The sequence below is a fragment of the Ptychodera flava genome, chromosome 20 (assembly GCF_041260155.1).
Source record: "Ptychodera flava strain L36383 chromosome 20, AS_Pfla_20210202, whole genome shotgun sequence".
Taxonomy (NCBI): domain Eukaryota; kingdom Metazoa; phylum Hemichordata; class Enteropneusta; family Ptychoderidae; genus Ptychodera; species Ptychodera flava.
The window spans coordinates 11,754,170-11,774,310 of record NC_091947.1 but is presented as its reverse complement, the minus strand read 5'-3'; the positions used below and the strand labels follow the sequence as shown (position 1 = coordinate 11,774,310).

General features: G+C 40.4%; 1 protein-coding gene across 1 annotated transcript; it reads left to right on the top strand.

The window, feature by feature from the left end:
* Window positions 1-15,416: 15,416 nt before the first annotated feature.
* Window positions 15,417-19,871, top strand: LOC139120042 (fibroblast growth factor 16-like). Its single transcript, XM_070684063.1, has 3 exons — window positions 15,417-16,001; window positions 16,881-16,990; window positions 18,387-19,871. The coding sequence occupies exons 1-3, from the start codon at window positions 15,755-15,757 to the stop codon at window positions 18,627-18,629; spliced, it is 600 nt and encodes a 199-aa protein (XP_070540164.1). The 5' UTR covers window positions 15,417-15,754; the 3' UTR covers window positions 18,630-19,871.
* The last annotated feature ends 270 nt before the right edge of the window (window positions 19,872-20,141 follow it).

The following is a 20,141-nucleotide window of genomic DNA, read 5'->3' as shown; positions in this document are numbered from 1 at the left end:
TCTTCCCTCTTCTACACTGTATATGATCAAGCGAAATCCACGTCAAGGAGATCCGTACGCCGATATTCTGAATAATTCAAAACAAGAAATTGCAAGAGAGTATTTTGAACCTATGAAGATACAATAAAGTTCCTCAGTGCAGTATGAGCATGGATGTAAAAAAAAAAGAAATTACATCCATGGTAAGAGTAAGTACCAAGTTTTACTTGGGCGGGAGGGGGGAGGGGGAGGGGGTGTCAGGGGGCGCTGTAGAATTGACCTGAGCTAAGGCTGCATTAACAAACACTCGGAGGGGTGAGAATCAAACAAAAGTTTTTAGTTTTTTCAAACGCTTCCCTTTCAAAAACCCCTTCTGATTTGCTATAGGCCTAATGTTGAAATCCCCTCGAAATCAAACTTGCCTGATTTTGAAATGAACATTATGTTTCTCTGCGGCGCTGTTTTGACATATTTTCTCTTGCAGGAAAACTTCATCTTGTAAACCAGAAAAACAGCGATAACATAAAAAGGTTTGGAAACAGGGTGACTCCCGGAGCTCCCCTCACCTGTCAGAAAACTGGACATAAATAACACAATTGTATAGAAGGGACATATGCTGTACCTTTTGGCCAATTTTTCGATGCGTTTTGTTCTGTATATCAACTGCATTCATGGCAAAATACTCTGTATATGCGTAAAGAACATAATCATTATTGTTGATGACAATTAAATTCTAGTCCGGGCTTGAATTCCAATTTAATTAATGTTTCTGTCGACACATAGAACAATTAGGCTTGAGCAGTTCCATGTGATCTGGGTTGATGCCTGTGGGTGTGACAAAGTACCTGTATGTTTGTGAATATGTTCTTAGTAGTAATTACACAACAGAGAATGTGGTTTTTTTCCATACATTTTATTTTTGTGACTTTTTATTTAAGAGACAACACAACCCATATTTCACATCAATCAGAGAAAGTTTCTTTTCGAGTCCCTCCCCTTTGATCCCAAATCCTTTCAAATGCCCCTAACATACCCTTGATATTATCTAATCCCCGTCGATTCTCCCGCCCCCTCTCCGAAGTTGTTTGTGAATGAAGCCCTAAGATATTTGATGATCCCTCTGCAACACAAAATATGCCCTCCCTGATCATGTCTACTACTCTGTATAAATGGGGAAACCTTTCCTTCAACACTAATAATAAGATTAACACGATTGGAACTAATTTGGGATAATTGGATTAACATATTTTTCAAATTTCTCAAAAGTGTTAGATGCCATATAGCTGAATGTTGTAATATTACAAAGTACTCATAAAAACAAGTGTGTAACGTAAAAAGAAAAGCAGATGAGCTTACATTTTTGCAGGTTAAAACGACCTTATTTCACCATCCAATTATCCCAAATTAGTTCCAATCGTGTTGATTGCTTCAGTTGCTTTACATTCAACTTTTCATCCAACTTTTCATCAAGGGGATGAACCACTTCATTGTTGAGGGGTGTCCTGGAAGATTGACTTTCGAGTATTATTTTTTTTTCTTTCTACCTCACTCGGTATTATTTTTTCAACTGTGCCAATTCTGGCAACTTTTTTGTAGATTTTGTTTTTTGCGCTCGCGCATTCCAGCTAAAATGCCAATATTCCTCATCCTTTTTTGTGACATGTAACTACAGATAAACATCATATGCTTCGGAATGCTGGAAAGTTGGAAAGAGAATATATGCAACCTGTATTTCAGCAAGATTACTGACGGAGGACTAAAAGAATTCATCGAGGACTCAATTTATAAATCACAACCACCGTTATGTGATTATGCTTGTTCTAGGCACAGGGAACTCTGACTGAATAACTGTAACAAGTAAAAAAGATAGAAAAATACAAAAATAGAAAAAAATGTTAAAAAAGAAAAGAATAGGCAGAATAATACAAACACAATAAAAACAAACAAGTAAACAAGCAAACAAACAAACGACTGATGGATAAATTGTGAGACTTCAATTGAACCGACTAGATTCACCTGCAGTGGCTATGGCTTGGTCCTCTTCTCGGGTTTGTCGTACTCAGCAGGGGGAATGTAAACCGTTGCAAAATACAGTTATAGGTGACTTCGCGGCACAATTACAATAAAGTGATACAATATAATATCGTCAGAAACACTCGGCAAATCTTTTACAATCATGGAAAGTGAATCTTTAAAAATACATTGATACCTTCTGGATGTCTTCCATATGTTGATTTCTTACAACCAGCCTTAAATGAACTGAACCCATCAATGTGTCTAGGTTCAAATCCAGGGCATGACCATTCATTTTGGAATGCAGCTTCTATTTGAATATAACACTGTTAACAGGGATATCCAGGTAACATTCTTCTTTTTGTAGAACAAGACCTAGGAAGTACATTTTCAAGACAGAACAAAAATGTTGGCGAATACATCAAGAGTTATCATAAATATTATGGGGCTTTAATAATTTTTCATTACTGCCATAGATTATGAACTAGAAAATGAATTTGACAAGTTACTTGACAACACGATATAAAGGGCAAACAAGTCCCAGCGAGACAGAAGCGGAGTCAAAAGAATAAAGGCTGCTGCTTGATTCATGACACGTATAGTATCATGAGAATCCAATATTTTATCTTGAATATAGCGAGTCACCTATAATGCAGCAATTTAACACGGGGAAAAGAAGAAAAACACACACACAAGACGGCTCATGAGTTGACATAGTGGACTATAGCGCTCGTATTACAATAAGGCATGAAAGATGTCGAAAAGAGGTAATAAAAACCGCTACTGATGAATGACTTGGCATGTTGACGTTACCGGTGTATAAACAAAATACCAACTTGACTTTTTCCTTCAATGATAAGTGGCAAACTGAAACCAAATGACTTGCTTTAACGTCAGCCGGCACCCACATTCGCTGAGACGTTTCAGTCCGAGGTTTTGTAATGACAAGTGCAGCCAACAAGTCAATTTATCAAAGACTCAATTAAACACGTTCGTTGCGTCAATGCAAACCTGATTTTATTTTACTCAGATTTAGAACTCATAAAGTTGGGAGGGGAGGTAGGGAGCATTTACAGCTATTATCCTTCAGAGACTTCTAAAACATACCGATTTTCCGTTGTCGATGTTCAAAACTGGTAGTTCTTTTGCCTACCGATAATATGTAACATACCCTCCCCTCCCCTCACCACATCAAATTAATTCACCATCCACCTCACAAACAACGGTCACCAATCTAATGGGTTAAATTACGCACATTAATTAACAGAGAATCCAGTGAATAATTAAGATAATTAACAACCTGGTGTTAGTTTAATGATCAGGGTATTTGAATAATCAAACATGTCAACGTGTTTTTGCCAAGAACGGAGTAGGTACTTGTCCTACTGAACTGCAGAGGACGCGACCTATGAGGACGGGTATACTATTTCTATAGTTGGCAGCGAGTTATACACAAAACGATAGATTGGAAATTTAGCCGCTGCTGAAAAATCACACATCAACATCAAAATAGGCAAATGGCTTCGTTGACTGGCGTTCGATGGAAAATGTGACCAAATTTGCTCGTTAGGGTACATAATTCACATTTATTCAGACTTTTATTCATCATTATGAGGATATCTGTCAATCATATAACGGTTTCATCGGTTAGTTTCGCTTTATCTGTCAGTCATCTATATAAAGCCTTTCTCAAACCTAGTATTTCTTTTGTTTGATACATTTATCGCGAGGAAGACATTATCGCACTATGTCTGATGAAACACGTTTGCGTGACAAGAAATACAGGTTGACAAATGATCGTATGAAATAAAGATTAAATGGTGACAATTTATTACACATGTTTTCTCTCTCTCTCTCTCTCTCTCTCTCTCTCTCTCTCTCTCTCTCTCTCTGTCTCTGTCTCTGTCTCTGTCTCTCTCTCTGTATATATATTATAATATATATATATATATATATATATATATATATATATATATATAATATATATATAGGTGTGTGTGTGCCCGTGTGTTATTTCTCTTTATATGTATATCTGTATGCATATGTTTGTGCGTATATTCATATGTATTTATATGGATAGATAGATTGATATACATTCAAGTATACATATGTCTTCACAAGAAATTAAAGTGATTGAAGAGCTCGATGCCAAAGTAGAGCGTTTAGAGAGAGAGAGAGAGAGAGAGAGAGAGAGAGAGAGAGAGAGAGAGAGAGAGAGAGAGAGAGAGAGAGAGAGAGAGAGAGAGAGAGAGAGAGAGAGAGAGAGAGAGAGAGACAGAGAGAGAGACAGACAGACAGACAGACAGACAGACAGACAGACAGACAGAGGCAGACAGAGCCACAGACAGACAGACAGACAGACAGACAGCAGACAGGCAGACAAACAGACAGACAGCAAACAGACAGACAGACAGACAGATAGATAGATAGATAGATAGAGTTTAGATAGATAGATAGATAGATAGATAGATAGATAGATAGATAGATAGATAGATAGATAGATAGATAGATAGATAGATAGATAGATAGATAGATAGATAAGATAGATAGATAGATAGATAGATAGATAGATTGATAGATTGATAGATAGATATACACAGGTTATCATTTCAATAAATTTTTAAGCAGAAGTTTCAAGCGTAAACTGTTGATGTAGAATGACTTCCAAACCTTCTAGTATAGGCCTATATATGCGGATCTATATAATCCGATGAAAAATGTGTAAATGAAGAGCTAGTGCCTCAGGTGGTTCTGATTAAGAACATCTATTAAAGAATACTAGTACACACTGCGAAACTGAAATAAATTCAAGGCAACGATGTCGTGAAAACGTGATTATCAAAGCGACATTTTAGTATCGCAAAGTGTCGTGAGTATCGTAAATTGGTACCCTGCTTCTCAACTGAATGTTCGCGCGAATCGAACGAATGCTAGTATTTCCCGAAGTAAGTCAACTATGATGTAATAGGATTTGGCAATACAACATATTTACATATTATCTATGGAGAACTTTTCTGAGTTGTTGGAACTATGGTTATGGTTAATACTTTGTACGAATGTTGTTTCAGTTCGTCTTTACCTTGTCAGAGAAGTCCTAGAAAAATGACTATTCCCATGACCTTGGGTGACCTGAATGTAAATCCAGGACGAAGCATCGGATTCTCTGGATCAATCACTACAAATAAGGTCGCAAGCGAATTTTTGAACGAAGTTGTCAATTTTTCCTAATATTTTTACGATATAAAATACCAATATACTACTAGAGGACATCATGGTGTGAACAAACACAAATGTTCATGAGGTTTGTAATTTAACAACAATACAATCACACGTCTGATTGATTACAGTCAACACCGTCCAATAAGGCATTTGTAGTCAAAGCAAAAACATATTCTTGATGATGAATTATTAATATTATCAATAAAATGAGTTTGGTATTTGCCAGAATGAAACTTCCTTTTCGCTCTGCAATACTTGAAAATTCAATGAATGGATTCAACGGGGGTTGAGTTTTCTTTCCGCTCTGCAGTAATAGGAAAAGTCACTGAACGCGTACATATCACTCTTGGCACAGCTGTTCACGGCGGGTCCAATATAGCATATGTGTGCACAAAGAGAAGTTGGCCATACACGTTTACTACGGAGCGGAGGACGCTCGATCATGATGAAACACCAAACTGGTTTTATCAATGATATTCATATTTATATATTTTGCTTAGACTACAAATGCCTTATTCGCCCGTGCCGTCAATTGTAATGACCCGGGCCAGGGGATGCGGCTTACTTTCCGGTATAATGATCAAAGTGAAGATTAGTAAAAGAATAGGCAACATTTCTAAAGTTAAATTTCGAAAAATAGGGGAAATTAATTTATCAGCACCAGGATATAAAATGGTCGATTTCTTAATCCGTATATATTTATATTTTCCCGGAATATTGAAACACAGATTCTAAAATGACCTGTGTGGACGTTAAATTCCGCAGAGTAACTCGTGGTACGATTGTGCACACGTCTTTACACGTCACCTAGATGCGTTGGCACGTACACGCCGCGGTGTTAATGTAGAATTGAAGACATCACTTCTGTTAAATCATGATGTGTGCCATAAAATGACGCAGTTAAGACAATAGAAAAATAACAGCCACTTATAGGCGCATCTCAAGAGATCGGCACTTAATAAAAACACGTACATGACTATCATGCAAATATCGTGCAGTCTTTCCGATGCATGTTGATGTACGAAATACTGGACTTGACAAGTTTCTACTGCAAACGTACTATGATGTGTACAGTATGTATTTATTATACTTCTCCGTCACTTTTATCAATATCGGAAGTCAGTTTTGTACTGATATCAATATTTATTATTTTGGGGTTAAATATCCTATAATATATCAAACGGGGCACGGGATCTTATCAAAATGAGGGACGGGCATGTCGTTATCGTTGTCGAAGAACTCAATCGTTTGTCAGAATCGTTGTTCACTCTTACAATTATCGATTGTTCTTTACTTTATGTGTGTAACACTGATTTAGCAACAAGGCAGGCAGGACACGCAGTAATTGCCTGCCCTAATTTTGGTACGTGACATATTTTGATACAATTAATAATTTTGTTCCGATAGATTATTGATTTCTGCTTAATGTCGTCTCCGTTTTCACCTTCCCAACCGATGTCGACGCTGCCGCTGTCGTCATCATCATCATCATCATCATCATCATCATCATCATCATCATCATAATCATAGTCATCGCCGTCGTCGTCTTCGCCATTATCATCATCACCATCATTATTATAATAGTCATAATTGTGGTCACAATTGTCATAATAAGCATTATCATTTGCATATGAGCCCTCATGTATATTAGGCTTCTGGGTGTTTTGTACCGGTATTCGCCCCGCGGTGCACGACATTCTGTGTTCTACCGGCTTCGTCCGGTCCGCACGGCTTGGTTACGTCGGAGTAACATAGTCTCCCAGCCAACGGGAGGGTCTCTGCCCGAGGAAACACACTTGGTGGCGAAGTTGCTGTACCGGAAGAACACGGGTACACCGGTATTTTGCGGGTCGACACAAATTTACCTACCACACACATTTGGGACCCTGAAAGTGATTGCTACATCTTCTCCCATAGTGAGCATCAGAATCAAAGTTCGAAGAGCCAACTGGAAATTCTGAACAGACTTAGACTTACAAATAATTCATGGTTTGAAAGACCAGCTAGGCGGGAAGAGGTGACATGTATTCAAAATTTATTCGAAGAGATAATAAGTTATAATGTCATAGTGAATGAACTTTACCCTACTTTTCGAAGCACGAACCCTTCCCGGAATGAATGAATGAATGAATGATCTTTGTACCACCAGGGAAAGTCCCAAAAATTACGCAGATGTCGTTACTCGGATCGGCGGAACACGATAGATGGAAAAACGTACTAGTTACTACCCTTTCTTCCATTTTTGAAAGATATGGATGTTTGTAGTTGTCGCCCGCTACATCCGTTTCGTGTCATGGCAAACGCAGCGTCCGAAATTGCCCGGGCATTTTTGAATGGCGGTTTACGATTTCATGACTGATATGAATAGGTTTATTTCGCAAGGAGATAAATATCTTCCGATAAAGAGCACCAGCTCCGTGTTCGAAAGACACAGAGCAACAAATACACACAGAAACGAACGATTTGCCCAACTAAAAGAGTGTAGGCTGATAATTTTAAAATACAAGGGTTTTTAATCGCCTAGTTTGGCGTGTTAATCGGCAATAAAAACTTTCAAAGCAGTTAATTGTGGGGAAGTGGCCAGGGTGTGGTTTGAGCAGCAACCACAGACAGCATACCATCGGACTGGAAGCAATCTAGCCATCGAGAAGAAGTACGACCGTTACGTCTTAATTTGCGTCGTATCCCAGAAATGCCGTTTATAATCTACTGCATGTGTCCACGCTCATAGGCTCATGTAATCTAATTGTGGCCCTAAAGCGTGCTGAACTGTGACATACGAGACCGTCCAGCGATCTAACCTCTCACCTGCAAAGTGAAGGTTACAAGGCTACATTGAAGATGGCATTCGATCAATATGCTCAGATCAAGGCGAAAGCTGTATAGAATTTGAAACCCTATAAAACATTCGAGTTTATAATTCATGTTCATCGATAAAGAAACACAGACGAGGGTACAAAACCCTTTTAAAGGGATCGTGTGTGCTTATCATTGCATTTGGCAACGTCGACATGCTGTCGGTCATATAAGGTGAACTTTTACACAACTATTTATACTGTAGCATTCCACAAAAGATATCATTCAATCGATGTTTACATTGTTCAGTCGACGCCGGATAAAGGATACTGGTCACTTGCATTACACCACGTTGCCGTGGAAACCCAAATGGCCGCACAATTTCAGAAATTTGTAGCGTGCTATGATTTAAGTGGGGCAAAGATCACGCCCCGCACAAAGCTGTCTGTTCATTCTTAAAGCTTGATGTGTAAACAATTGACTTGGATTGCAGAGATATGCGTTTGACCTCGGGTACAGGTCGTAGCCGAGGGCTTTTTTCTGAACATGATACCACATCAAACATGACTTTTTGATCATAAGCGGTTTAAACATCGGTTTCCTGTTCCGTTGCTCTTACGTTTTTACCCGGACAAGTGTGACAGGACGGCTGCCCGTGTACTATCACGCATTTTGTGCCGGGAAGGTTCGCTTCAAAATCACTATCATCACGACTGGCGAAAGACATGTGTTCTCACTTCCCTCCGCCCCGCTGATGATATCAGCAGGAGACAGCCAGCGCTTGGTCGGTCGTCCTGTTTTGAGAGTAAGTCGCATGATGACACACTGACCAAGAAACGACCGCAGCGTTTAAACTAAATGTATTGACAGAACCCCGCCGTGTACACATCTTACGCACAGTTTTTTATCAGTATTTCCATAAACAATAGAATATAACTAACAATTGGGCATATACCAATTGAAGGGTTTTTGATCTTACATACGTTCTTACTTGCGTTCCGAATCTTTTCGAGCTCAATCTCATTGTCTTTAATTGAGTATCATAGACAACAACGCGAAATCCTTAATTGCCCGCTGTCGTCATGCATAATCTTATCATAGCAAACGCAAGGTCTGTACGGGCACGTGAGGAATTCGCCGAGAGTCTCAGACACAAATAGTCCCCGTGCCTGGTGACCTCGAGACGCTCAAGAGGGTCTGTGTCTCCTCCTTCCGGCCAAACTATCGCAGGTGACAAAAGGAGCCGACTCGACGGGACTGTCAAAGAAATCAACTTACCAGCATACGAGCGTGCAGAGAGCAAAAGCAAAGTTCATCTAAGGTCAATTTTCTCGCTGACTTTATGATAAATTTGACCGCAAATGAAATCTCTGTCCTTGCTAATTGTATTATCAGACTCACAGTGAAGGTGCCACCATTTGAACAAGAGTCTGGGCAAGCTGAAATTTGCAAAAACGCATTAATCAAGCGGCCATATCGTCAAAAGAAAAATGCCAATTTTTCACGTGATCACAGAAATAAATGGCTTCCTACCCTTGAAATCGTTAGCCAAAAATAACACGGCCTTGTAAGAATTTCACACATTTTTCAAAAAACTGCAGCTACTTGACATAATGATCGGCGTGACTTCACGTGTTGAGTTTAGTGAACTCTTCAGATAGTCAATGACACAGAAATATTGGTAATGCGCGCAGTTGTTGTATGATTTAACACGCACAACGTCCAGGCACGCACGCTGAATGCAGTTCCCTACTTTCGCATTCAGGTAGCGTCTTCAGATCTGGCGCTCTTAACGAATGGTAAATTGGACCGAAGGTTACTCAAGTTCTGCCGATATCGAATATTGACTTCGCGACTGTCGATTTAGACTACAAGTCATCGCTTAATACTGAACATTGTAACACGACAGAGAAACCGGATAAATGTGGTAAAGGAAAGTGGGAAAATGTGATTGTTTCTTTATTCGGACATTTGTTGGTGTCGCCAAAGCGTTGGAATGCATGGTCGGGGAGTCTGTCTACGCTCCACAAATTGCATTATTGGCAGTTTCGACACACACGCCGCACAACCTACATACTTTTCCAGAGACGGCATCACGCTGTGATTTGACATCACTATATTCAGGGAAAAGCCCTAGCATTCGAGATAGCTGCCAACCACCGCGTCTCCTGCTCAATTCACCGGCAAATGGACGCTGACGATGTTCCTATAAACTGGAGACCGAATGTCTTTGTTCCCGGCATTCTATCGAATCATGCAAATTTGGAATGACGCAATCAATTGGACTTTTTTCTGTGATTTCAACACGGCGTTGGAGATGCCTCACCCATGTATCCATTAGAGCTCAATATAAATAAATGAATACTTTTTTATTGAATTTCTCCTGTGACATCATCAGAGTTTAAGTGGAGACTCAACGGTCATTAATGTCGGTCGTTGCTCTTCCGTAAGTCTGTTATTGTTTTCTTTTACACAAACTTAATGTACACAGGCGTTGCCATAAATGTCTCCACTTGACCACAGAATCTAAAAACCTTCAGGAGTGGGTTATGGCTCAATATTTTGGTATTAAATTTCACGGGGATTGCCCTAGCCACTATTATGTGTTCGGAAGCGTTGAAAGCAGAGGCATCTACACAGCTGTCTGTCTCCCATGACATGAAACCTGTCAAGCGTCTTGGAATGTAGCTCTTTGTCCACTTTACAATTTAGGAAACTTGACATGACAGAAAGCCGAATTGGGGGTGAACACCCTCCACGAACATGACAACGCCAGCGTAACTAAAGGGAGGGGACACAGTTAATAATAACTTGAGCAGCAAAAGTTGTATGTAGACAACGGCAACGAAAAAGTGGCAGCAGGGAGATAGAAACACAGTGAAGGCAAAATATTTAGTTACTGGGACAATATAACGAACAATGCAATTTTGGGTACATAGCTCTGCACTTGATTACGCTGTGGGTACAGCATGACTCTAGCAAGAACCTTCTTCTCCGAATTGACAAAAGATCTTCGCCGGCGGCGATCTCTTCTTTTGTGGAAATGAAATTGACCTGCCTGTCAACGTTAAAGGCCAGTCCCGCTAACGTTCAAGGGTGTAATTAGGTTTGGTCAAAGCCACACTGACACGGCTTGGGGGCCTTTATGACGCATATCTTTACCGCTTTCTTCGAAAGAGGCATCGCGTATAGCATACAAATAAGACTGAGTTAAATTTGCTTAAATCTATTTCGCACACTGTAGGAAAATTAAATTTCATGACGTTTCTGCTTCATGTAACGTACGGACGTCAGGACTACAGGAAATTTCATCATCGTATATTGCAACGGCAATGCGAAAATCTTTCGCTGGAGTGCAATAGTTGGCGTTTTCGCAGCCAGGACGATGAACTCAGTGAAACACTCTCATTTAAACAATATCTGCTTAATTGTCTCTCATTACATCGCACAGGTGGGGGTTGGTGCGATACGATCCCAGCTGAACGTCAGTCCAGTGAGCTCAGGTGACAACTATCAGGCTTAGTTTACTCGCACAACAAATTATTCATCCTCCCAGAACCGAAATCCCTTCCCTGTCAGCTTGCTACGTTTCGGTAACTTTCGGAACGAAATCCGAGGCGATCAACGACGCTTCGGAAGGCCAGAACATGTCTCCCATGAAAGAAATTGACAGTGATTGACTGTTTATCATTCATTTATGATGACTCCTACCTGCAAATGCATCATTTCATTTCATACTTCATGTGCGTATGCGAATATCACATGTCTTTATTGAGCGCGCCAATTCAATATCCTGTGCTTGTATGTCAACATAGACGACACCTCAGTACAGAGACATCCCGAGACGTGGTCGTTCAGATACGTCGGTAGAATGGCGATACAAATGCCATTGACAGCGAATTAAAACTAGATAAAGAATGGAGACTGGCGTAAATGGTAAATGTTCTGTCATCTAGTAATGATCGAGGTCTTTGTCAGAGACTGGACACTACAATGTGGCGAGATGAACTTTTTTACCAATTTCAAGTACAAAAGAGAAGCTCGCAGTGTTCCCTGTACTGTACATTGTGTATGTACTTATAAACGAGAGAGAGAGAGAGAGAGAGAGAGAGAGAGAGAGAGAGAGAGAGAGAGAGAGAGAGAGAGAGAGAGAGAGAGAGATGGACTTTCAGTCAGTGTAAAACTTTTTCTGCCATTACAGCAGCAGAACGTATGGTTTACTGATCGTCTGTGCATCACAAGGTGCAAAACAACAAGCGTTCACGATACTGCACGGCAAAAATGTGAAAGTCGCTTCGAAAACATACACTCTTATCGAACACCGGTCCATCATTGTGTCACAGTGCTACACACTGTCTTTGTCGTGTAATCACAGTGGATACGAAGTCGATTCTATCTTGAGTGCGTGGTGGATTTATTTTCTTGACAGTTCCCATGCCAGCGATAATACGTAGACGATGTTTAAATTTATTGTATGACAACGACTTAATAAAATGTTATCACTGTACTTAATTGATCAGTCAGAGCGGTTTCGTCTAACCGCTTAACGTACCCACCGCCAACAATTTAGCTGAGGTGTGTCATTCTGTGTAGGTAACAATTTCGAAGTTAAATGTTTTAAGAGGGGAAGACTGTCACATCATTGCTTCAAATAACCGAAGTTCATGGACAACATTAAGTCTACACGTTAGTCTTGAAAAACCCAACCAGAACCACTTTCCGTTTCCAATTATACGTGTCATTTCGGATGTTGCCAACATGATAGATACAAATCTTAACATTTCAATAAGTTTGTTGATATTTCCACCTCCTCTGTCTCTTTCTCTCGATCGTGACGTCATAATCTGGGCCAAACTTCTTGTGGGAGTCAATGAGTCAATCTGAAGACAGAATATGGTTCGCTTTGTGTTCTTCTCGACTTTGATGTACCTCTGTTACGTAAAATAAAACAGCCCGAATAAAGATCAAATGAGGAGTGTACATTAAATAAGTCACCAATGATTTCAGCGTCTTAAGGAGTAGACCGACTGTTGTATTTCTGTTAAGCCGAATGGATATGATAATCCCTTTATGTGTCTCTCGTCCCAGTTTCCATTTTACATACTTCTCACGTCCCTCTCAGCCCCCCCCCCCCTCTCTCTCTCTCTCTCTCTCTCTCTCTCTCTCTCTCTCTCAATCAGTCAATCTTAGGCTATGAAGTGTCTGTCTATCAGGTTCCTGATCGGATAATCATGTCGCTTTTTATTTATGAGTTATCAACACATATCAAAATATGTTAGAGCGGGGTCATAATAACGACAACGGACATGTCGAGGGCTGTTCAGAAAGTTCACGATCAAGGCTTGGACTTAACGGAATGTACAATATTTAAACACAAAATTGAATGAAGCATTTAAACTAAAGTCATAATTCTATATTCCACTTTCGTTGAATACATTGGCCATGACGAGATCAAACGAAACCATAGCGACATGATTCACGGGAATGACCGTGATATTATTACGATTATTTGAGAAGTAAGCTTAAACATACAGAGAAATCAAGAAGAAAGTAATTGTAAAGGCGTTCAACGGAAGTTCTATAGATAATCTTTTCGACTTCATCGCCCAATACCACAAATTACACATATCGAACTAATGACAAGTACTAATAAATGACTGTGAAGGAAACAGACCGTCCGATTGGAAGCGTTGTTTTGTTTTGTTTTTTTCACTAAAAGCCTTGAAGATCGAAACTACAACGATTTTCACCGGTGACATCGTTAGAGAGTTTAAGATAGTCGGAAAACGTTATCCAATCAGAAAGGATAATACTGTTTTGTCGGCTTTATGTGTCAATAAACCACGCTAAACACATCATCGCCAGTATCGTCGTTATCTCAGCTTGACGCTTCGGCCATTTTATCGCAATTGATATGTGGAAACCTGATCCAGTGCACTACATGGCAATAAAATCATTTCAGATCTAACGACCTGGGTAAAATGAATTCCTTGTGATGATCTCACAGACAACAGCATTGGATTAAACGTCCGCATGCACGGTTTGGTCACGATTGGTTTTGGGACAGGCGCGGGGGGTGTTCTCCGTGGTCATTTATGGAAACAGAACATTTTGACCGTTCCAAGAATAGAGAATTGCGATAAAAATAGTTAAAATTAGAACATGATAACACAGTGTCAACATTTGCACAACACTTAAACTGTCCCGAAAGCATGATGGGGGTTTGTTATTGCCGTGTGTGTGTCCGTAAATGGAAGGCGGAACACCACTACCTGGATAATATGAGCGCCAGCATAGGAAGCAGAGAACGGCCGATGTCAAGACGACTTTCCTATTTGTCCACATTATCAACGCGTGTGCGTTGCGAAGTTTTCATCGCCAATACTACCGTGTTCCCGCTTGATATGGCTGATGAGAGAAAAGCTCCCTAAGTGAATGACAATTACAACGTTGTACGGAACGGACTGAACATTAAAAGAAGGTGTGGTAGTACAGTGATTCACACTGTAAATCACTTATCGGTCACTTGGGGATGATTAGCTTGCAAACGCTCTTCCTTTTTAACTCCGCTTTGTAGGCCAAGACGACCGGAAGTTCGAAGAGACCGACACTTCCTGTTCTTGTCTGAGCAATGCCGCGTGCCGAAAGGTGAAGAAGAAGTACCTGCTAATTGTCACTGATAACGCGTACTTTTTTTGGTACTATGGTTTAAGTACGCCGGGATACCAAAGGAAGGATGCACCCTCGTAAGTTATCACTGTGAAATGATGTAACCAGACAGAAATAACTGTGGAAGGTTTCCCGTGTAATAGTACTGAAATAACATGCCTACCATGATCATACTGCAGATATGCGTGTTATTCAAAAAACAGTCATTTTTTATCAATGCGCATAACTGTTATTTTCACCTTTGTCTATCTGTCGGATCTCCGTTCAAACATGTCTGTATTACCCTTCAGTGGGAGCGGCGACGATTTTTGCGGTTTTACCTATAACATTCTTCGGTCTGTTGGTATTTGGTCAATGACTTGGGCTGAGGAACGAGCACACACAATCGATATTAAGTGCGACCGGCAAAGTACAACCGAATAATTTCCCTTCAGAAATGCCATTGGGAACACACACGACGGAGCTATAATAATTTCTGTCTCTTTTACACTTTTTGCGGTCTATCGCTGATTATTGTAGGCTGGAGAACCCATTCACCTACGTGCATGATTCGAATTTTTAAGAAGGCAATAAATTGTTTATATCAAAAATAATGGAGAAACGATGTTAATTTTACGGGAACGTGGGACGTTTGGATGAATAGCTACACTTGGAGTGCCCGGATGGGTAATGCTTACAATAAAGGTATAATATGATGTTTAAAACCGCCCTTCATCGTTACTTACTTTTCTAAAAGTACAAAAAGAGGGGACGTCAAGTTCCAAGTTGCGTGTTTCTTTTGGCGCCTGGGCTGAAATCCGCGACCTGGACGCTCCTTGAATTTGTAAAGATTCCGCGAAGATTAGCTCCCGCAGATATTGCACGCCGGTGACGTCACTTACTTTTTTTTCACTGCCTGGTGGGCGGGTCTCTCGGAACAGCATATAAACCCTTCCCTTCGCACATTTTGTCACTGTTCACCGAGTAGGCACAGGAATCATTGACAAATCGATCATTGATTTTGTTTTAATCTTGGTCCAATAACGATCACAAGTTTACAAGGAACTCTGCCTATCAACGAAGGAAACGAGATTTGAGAATGGAGTTATCTATTGCCTACATCACTGGCTTCTTCACAGTATTGTCTATTGTCATCAGTACTTCATCGGCCCATCCAGTGAGCGATTCCACAGGTAGATTGCTAGCAGCACTGTTCCCCGACGAGCTCGTACGAGAACCTCGTTCGTCGCCAAACTATAAAAAATTGTACTGTTCAACAGGATACCATCTCGAGGTGTTGCCAGACGGTTCGATGAGAGGAGTACGAGGGGACGGAGGGGAATATTGTAAGTATAAAATGTATTTAACAATAGTTTTTAATGTCATAACATGTACCACTGGACTTAAATACCTCGCAACGTCAATGGAAGTGGGCCAAGTTGTAAGCGTTAACGTTGTCATCAATTATTCTCGGATGATGATTGTTTCTCATTCTGACGGTATGGTCTGAAAGTCGTGCCAGACTGGCCCTAAATATTTGTGACCGTTTCATTCCAGCGTTTAACAAAAGAGAATTTGAACAAAAGTATCCGAAAGGTGAAAAGAGAAAAAGTTGGGTGGGTTATTTTTTCGTCTCTTGTTTACGCACCAGGGCTACGATGAAAAATTCACTCTCCAAAGAGTGAATTTTGTTAAAAAGAAAACTCAAACAATACCATGTGCTTGCCTCAAATATCTGGCATATCCAATTCGGGAATATAACCTGAGCACCGCGCACGATTTCGCTCAATCGGATCGGTATTTGCAACTGCAGAGAAGGAATTTCGGCAGGGTCGATTCAAACAACTCCAAATTGCTCTAAACTTAGAAACCAGTGGTTTCCCGTCACCTAGTGTGCAAGACAACCCAAGGTCAGCCGACTTGACTAGATTTAATTATTTCTTTGTTAAAAGGGAATTTTTTCCGAAACGTACATCAATAATGTGTCATCGTGTTATATCATTAAATAGGCCTGTAATTGGACCAACGCTGCAGTATATGCGTGGTCTAATGTTCATTTCATTCGAGGCGATAGTAATATTCAAGCGCTGCGAACCGTTATGTCAACAGAGCGGCACTTGATCCTAGATCAACAGAGATAAATACATCTATACAGCCGACAAACACTGCGTTTCTTTTGATCTCTAGCTGATATCTTTCCTCCTCTTGTCTTTCGTGAAATATAGCCGTTTTCGAGGTTGAATCGCCGAGGTTTGGATGGCTTGCTTTCCGAAGTGTGGCGACGGGACTGTACCTTGGCATGGACGAGGATGGAGATATGTACACCACCGAACTGGTAAGTTTCCTCATTCCATATTTTAAGAAACACCCCCCCCCCCCCCCGACCAGTGTCAATTTCAGACTTACGTGTAGCGTGGAAATGGAAAACCAAACACGGGAAAGCGATTTTCACGTTTCTCCAGACGCTGTGCAAACAGAAATTTATTCAAAACGAATTCTGCTCCTTCCTACGATTACTCACAGGCATTGACACCCGGAACTTCTGATATTGCGTTCAGCACGCAAAAAAATTCCTACCCGACCAAATAATGGCCGTATGGAAACACACGGGGTCATCGTGGGTCAAATCTCCATGTGAGAAAATGACAACACAGTTGCGAAGACAAATCGTTTGGTTTGATGGCCTAAGGCACGTTGAAATAGTATTAAATCTACAGGGCGAGAAGAAGTTAAATGGTGTGCACAACAGTTTGGAGTCCTAAAAGTTATAAAATAATTGTTCAAAGTATAACAAATTGAAAAAATCTCGGGCCTAATTGTCATTCCAACTTGAGATACTCTGCAGCGATTACGTCCGCTCTCGACCACGCTTTCTTTAGCATGTTTAGGGGCTTTCAATAGTATGCTATCGGCCTTGCCGGAAGTGAATCGATTGGTGCTCTCACGTGTCGGAGAAAACGCGTGTTTATACAAACGAGGCCTGGTCCGCCGAGACCGAACTGAACAGAGCGATTTCAATCAAATCACTTTTGATTATTCAACATTGGCCACCCAAGGCCGAATTCCAGCCTCTTTGTGTTCCCAAGGCTCGTAAGGAACATTTCATCACGTGCATCTGACAGAACAACTGGGAGATTGATTGTTAAAAATAGAGCCGCTGACAAGGATTTCTTTGAATAAAGAGGCTAAATAATTTTCCGGGAGATGAGGTCTCAAATTAGGCCATATATGTCGGTCAGCAGAAGTGATCAGTTTCCTTTTGTGACGCCAGCGCTTGTCTCTTTCCGACTGTCAAACTTCGCGAAACCGTTGGCGCTGTTGCTTGCAACCATTAGACTGGTCAGACATAGTCGAGTCCATGGTTGACGATTTCAAATAACGAGGGATACTTTTCTAATGACGTAGTCTCATTACTACCTCCCTGATGTTAAAGAGTGATAGTCGTTTGTCCATCGATATCGCCCGCTCACCAATATGCGAGGAGCGGAGTACGATCTAGATGAAGTGGGGTCCAGAGAATAAGTGACATTTATAATTAAATGTTATGCGGTAATATAAAAATTGCTTATGATGCGGATGGCGTCGAAAGAAGAAGATGTGTTATTATTGGTAATAATTGCATATGCACCGTTGATATTAGTATAGCAATACAAAAAAACTGTTATCGTGGAGATAATATTGTTATACTAAACAACTAAATTCCATCTCCTTTTTTCCCTTACGTTTTGCAGCATGGACCACTTGTCGCCAACTTTGAGTTGTGTTTCAAGGTTTCGCCGTTAGACAATTTGTTCATCGCCTTCTCATCGATGCTGTATCCACAGTCAGACCCCGCCATTTTCAGAACAGCCGACGCAAGCTCGAATCAGCAGTCACAGTACCACCTAGCCATTGACAAAAGCGGCCACGTAAGGACAACCCTTAACTCGAACAAGCGAATGGCGCACTTTCTCCTCAGGCCGGTGCGAGGTTAGGCTGTCCCGTATAGACTATGAAATACACATATCTGTAAGCGTGACTGTGAAAGTTTGGATGAAAGATTCGCAGAGTCGAGCGACGCAGCTGGGAGAGTTCCCGAAAAGTCCAGCCAGAATTTCACACGACTTGACATGTACAGTGGTAAAGTTGATAAGATGAACATACTGAGTTTGTTCCGGAGCATTTCAATCCAAAGGGTTTCCTTCAAAGTGAAAACGAGGCTTAAAGAGGAACTCGTTGAGATTGTGGTATTTTTTATTATTGTTTTTTGTCTATTGTATTATTTATTTATTTAATGACCTTACCTATCCAAAATGGGGTCAGAGAATGGGACCAAATATTTTGATTACTCGAATTTGTGACAATAATTTAATAGTTGTAAATTGCTTTTACTGATTGTTTTGAATTGATGTGAAACATATCATTAGATATGCAAAATAATTTCGCCAAATATTGACGGAAACATTTTGTTGAGCCTGTTCGCAACCTACAACGAGATCCAGGCATGCTTCCCCGTCTGCACAACGACCATCTTAATCCTGGCAAATTATGTGAAAAATTGCCTCAGTATATTTAGGCTAATCGACAAACGAATAATATGTTGGCAAAACACACTTGAGTAGAAATCTTTCCCAACTGTTCGCTACTGACGAGTACCCGCCCAGGGTCCAAAACAAACCTGGCTTTACACCAAAAATGTGCAAAATTGCTTTAGTATACATGCTATTTGAAAAAACGAAAACTATGTTAGGCAAAAAAAAAGTTTGAATAGAAACATTTCCCGAACATTCGCTACTGACGAGTACCCACCCAGGGTCTAATATTAATCTGATTCCTTACACCCCAGGACATATCGAGGTCTTGAGGGACCTTACAATTAAGGGAGGAGGGGTTTATCTCACTGCCGTAACTTAAGATGAATTTTATATTGAAAGTTTCAAAGAAACGTTATTTTTTGACAGAGGCTATTTATTTGTATTTATATTTCTACTCGAACTTGCAAAATGAAGACGACATTCCATGGTATTGGTTGTTTGATGACAGTTTCCTATTTATTTATTATGGTCACAGATGTTTATTTTTTTGCTCAAACTTTATAAAGCATCCTATTTATTTATTACTTTCGTTTTGTTAGTCTGTGTATATTTTGAATTGACATGAATCGACTACTGGATAGCGATTCACCATGTTTGAAAGTTTATTTTGCCTTCAAGCAATAAAATTGTCGAATTACTAGAAAAAAACTTCTCTATTTTATCATTCCTTTCATCTCATCATGAGAATCATGATCCGGTATAACATTTGTCATCTTCACTGTCCTATGTGCGTACCGGGTCACTGAATGTACCCAGAAATGGAACACACCAAAGTTCCCTATGGTGACTCTCTTTCTGCCCCCCCCCCCCCCCCCCCCCCAAAAAAAAAAATTGTGATGAAGCCTTCAGAAGATTCAGAAGAGATACTGAGAGAAGCCCTGGGTCTATTTTTACTCTAGCAGGAAAATTATA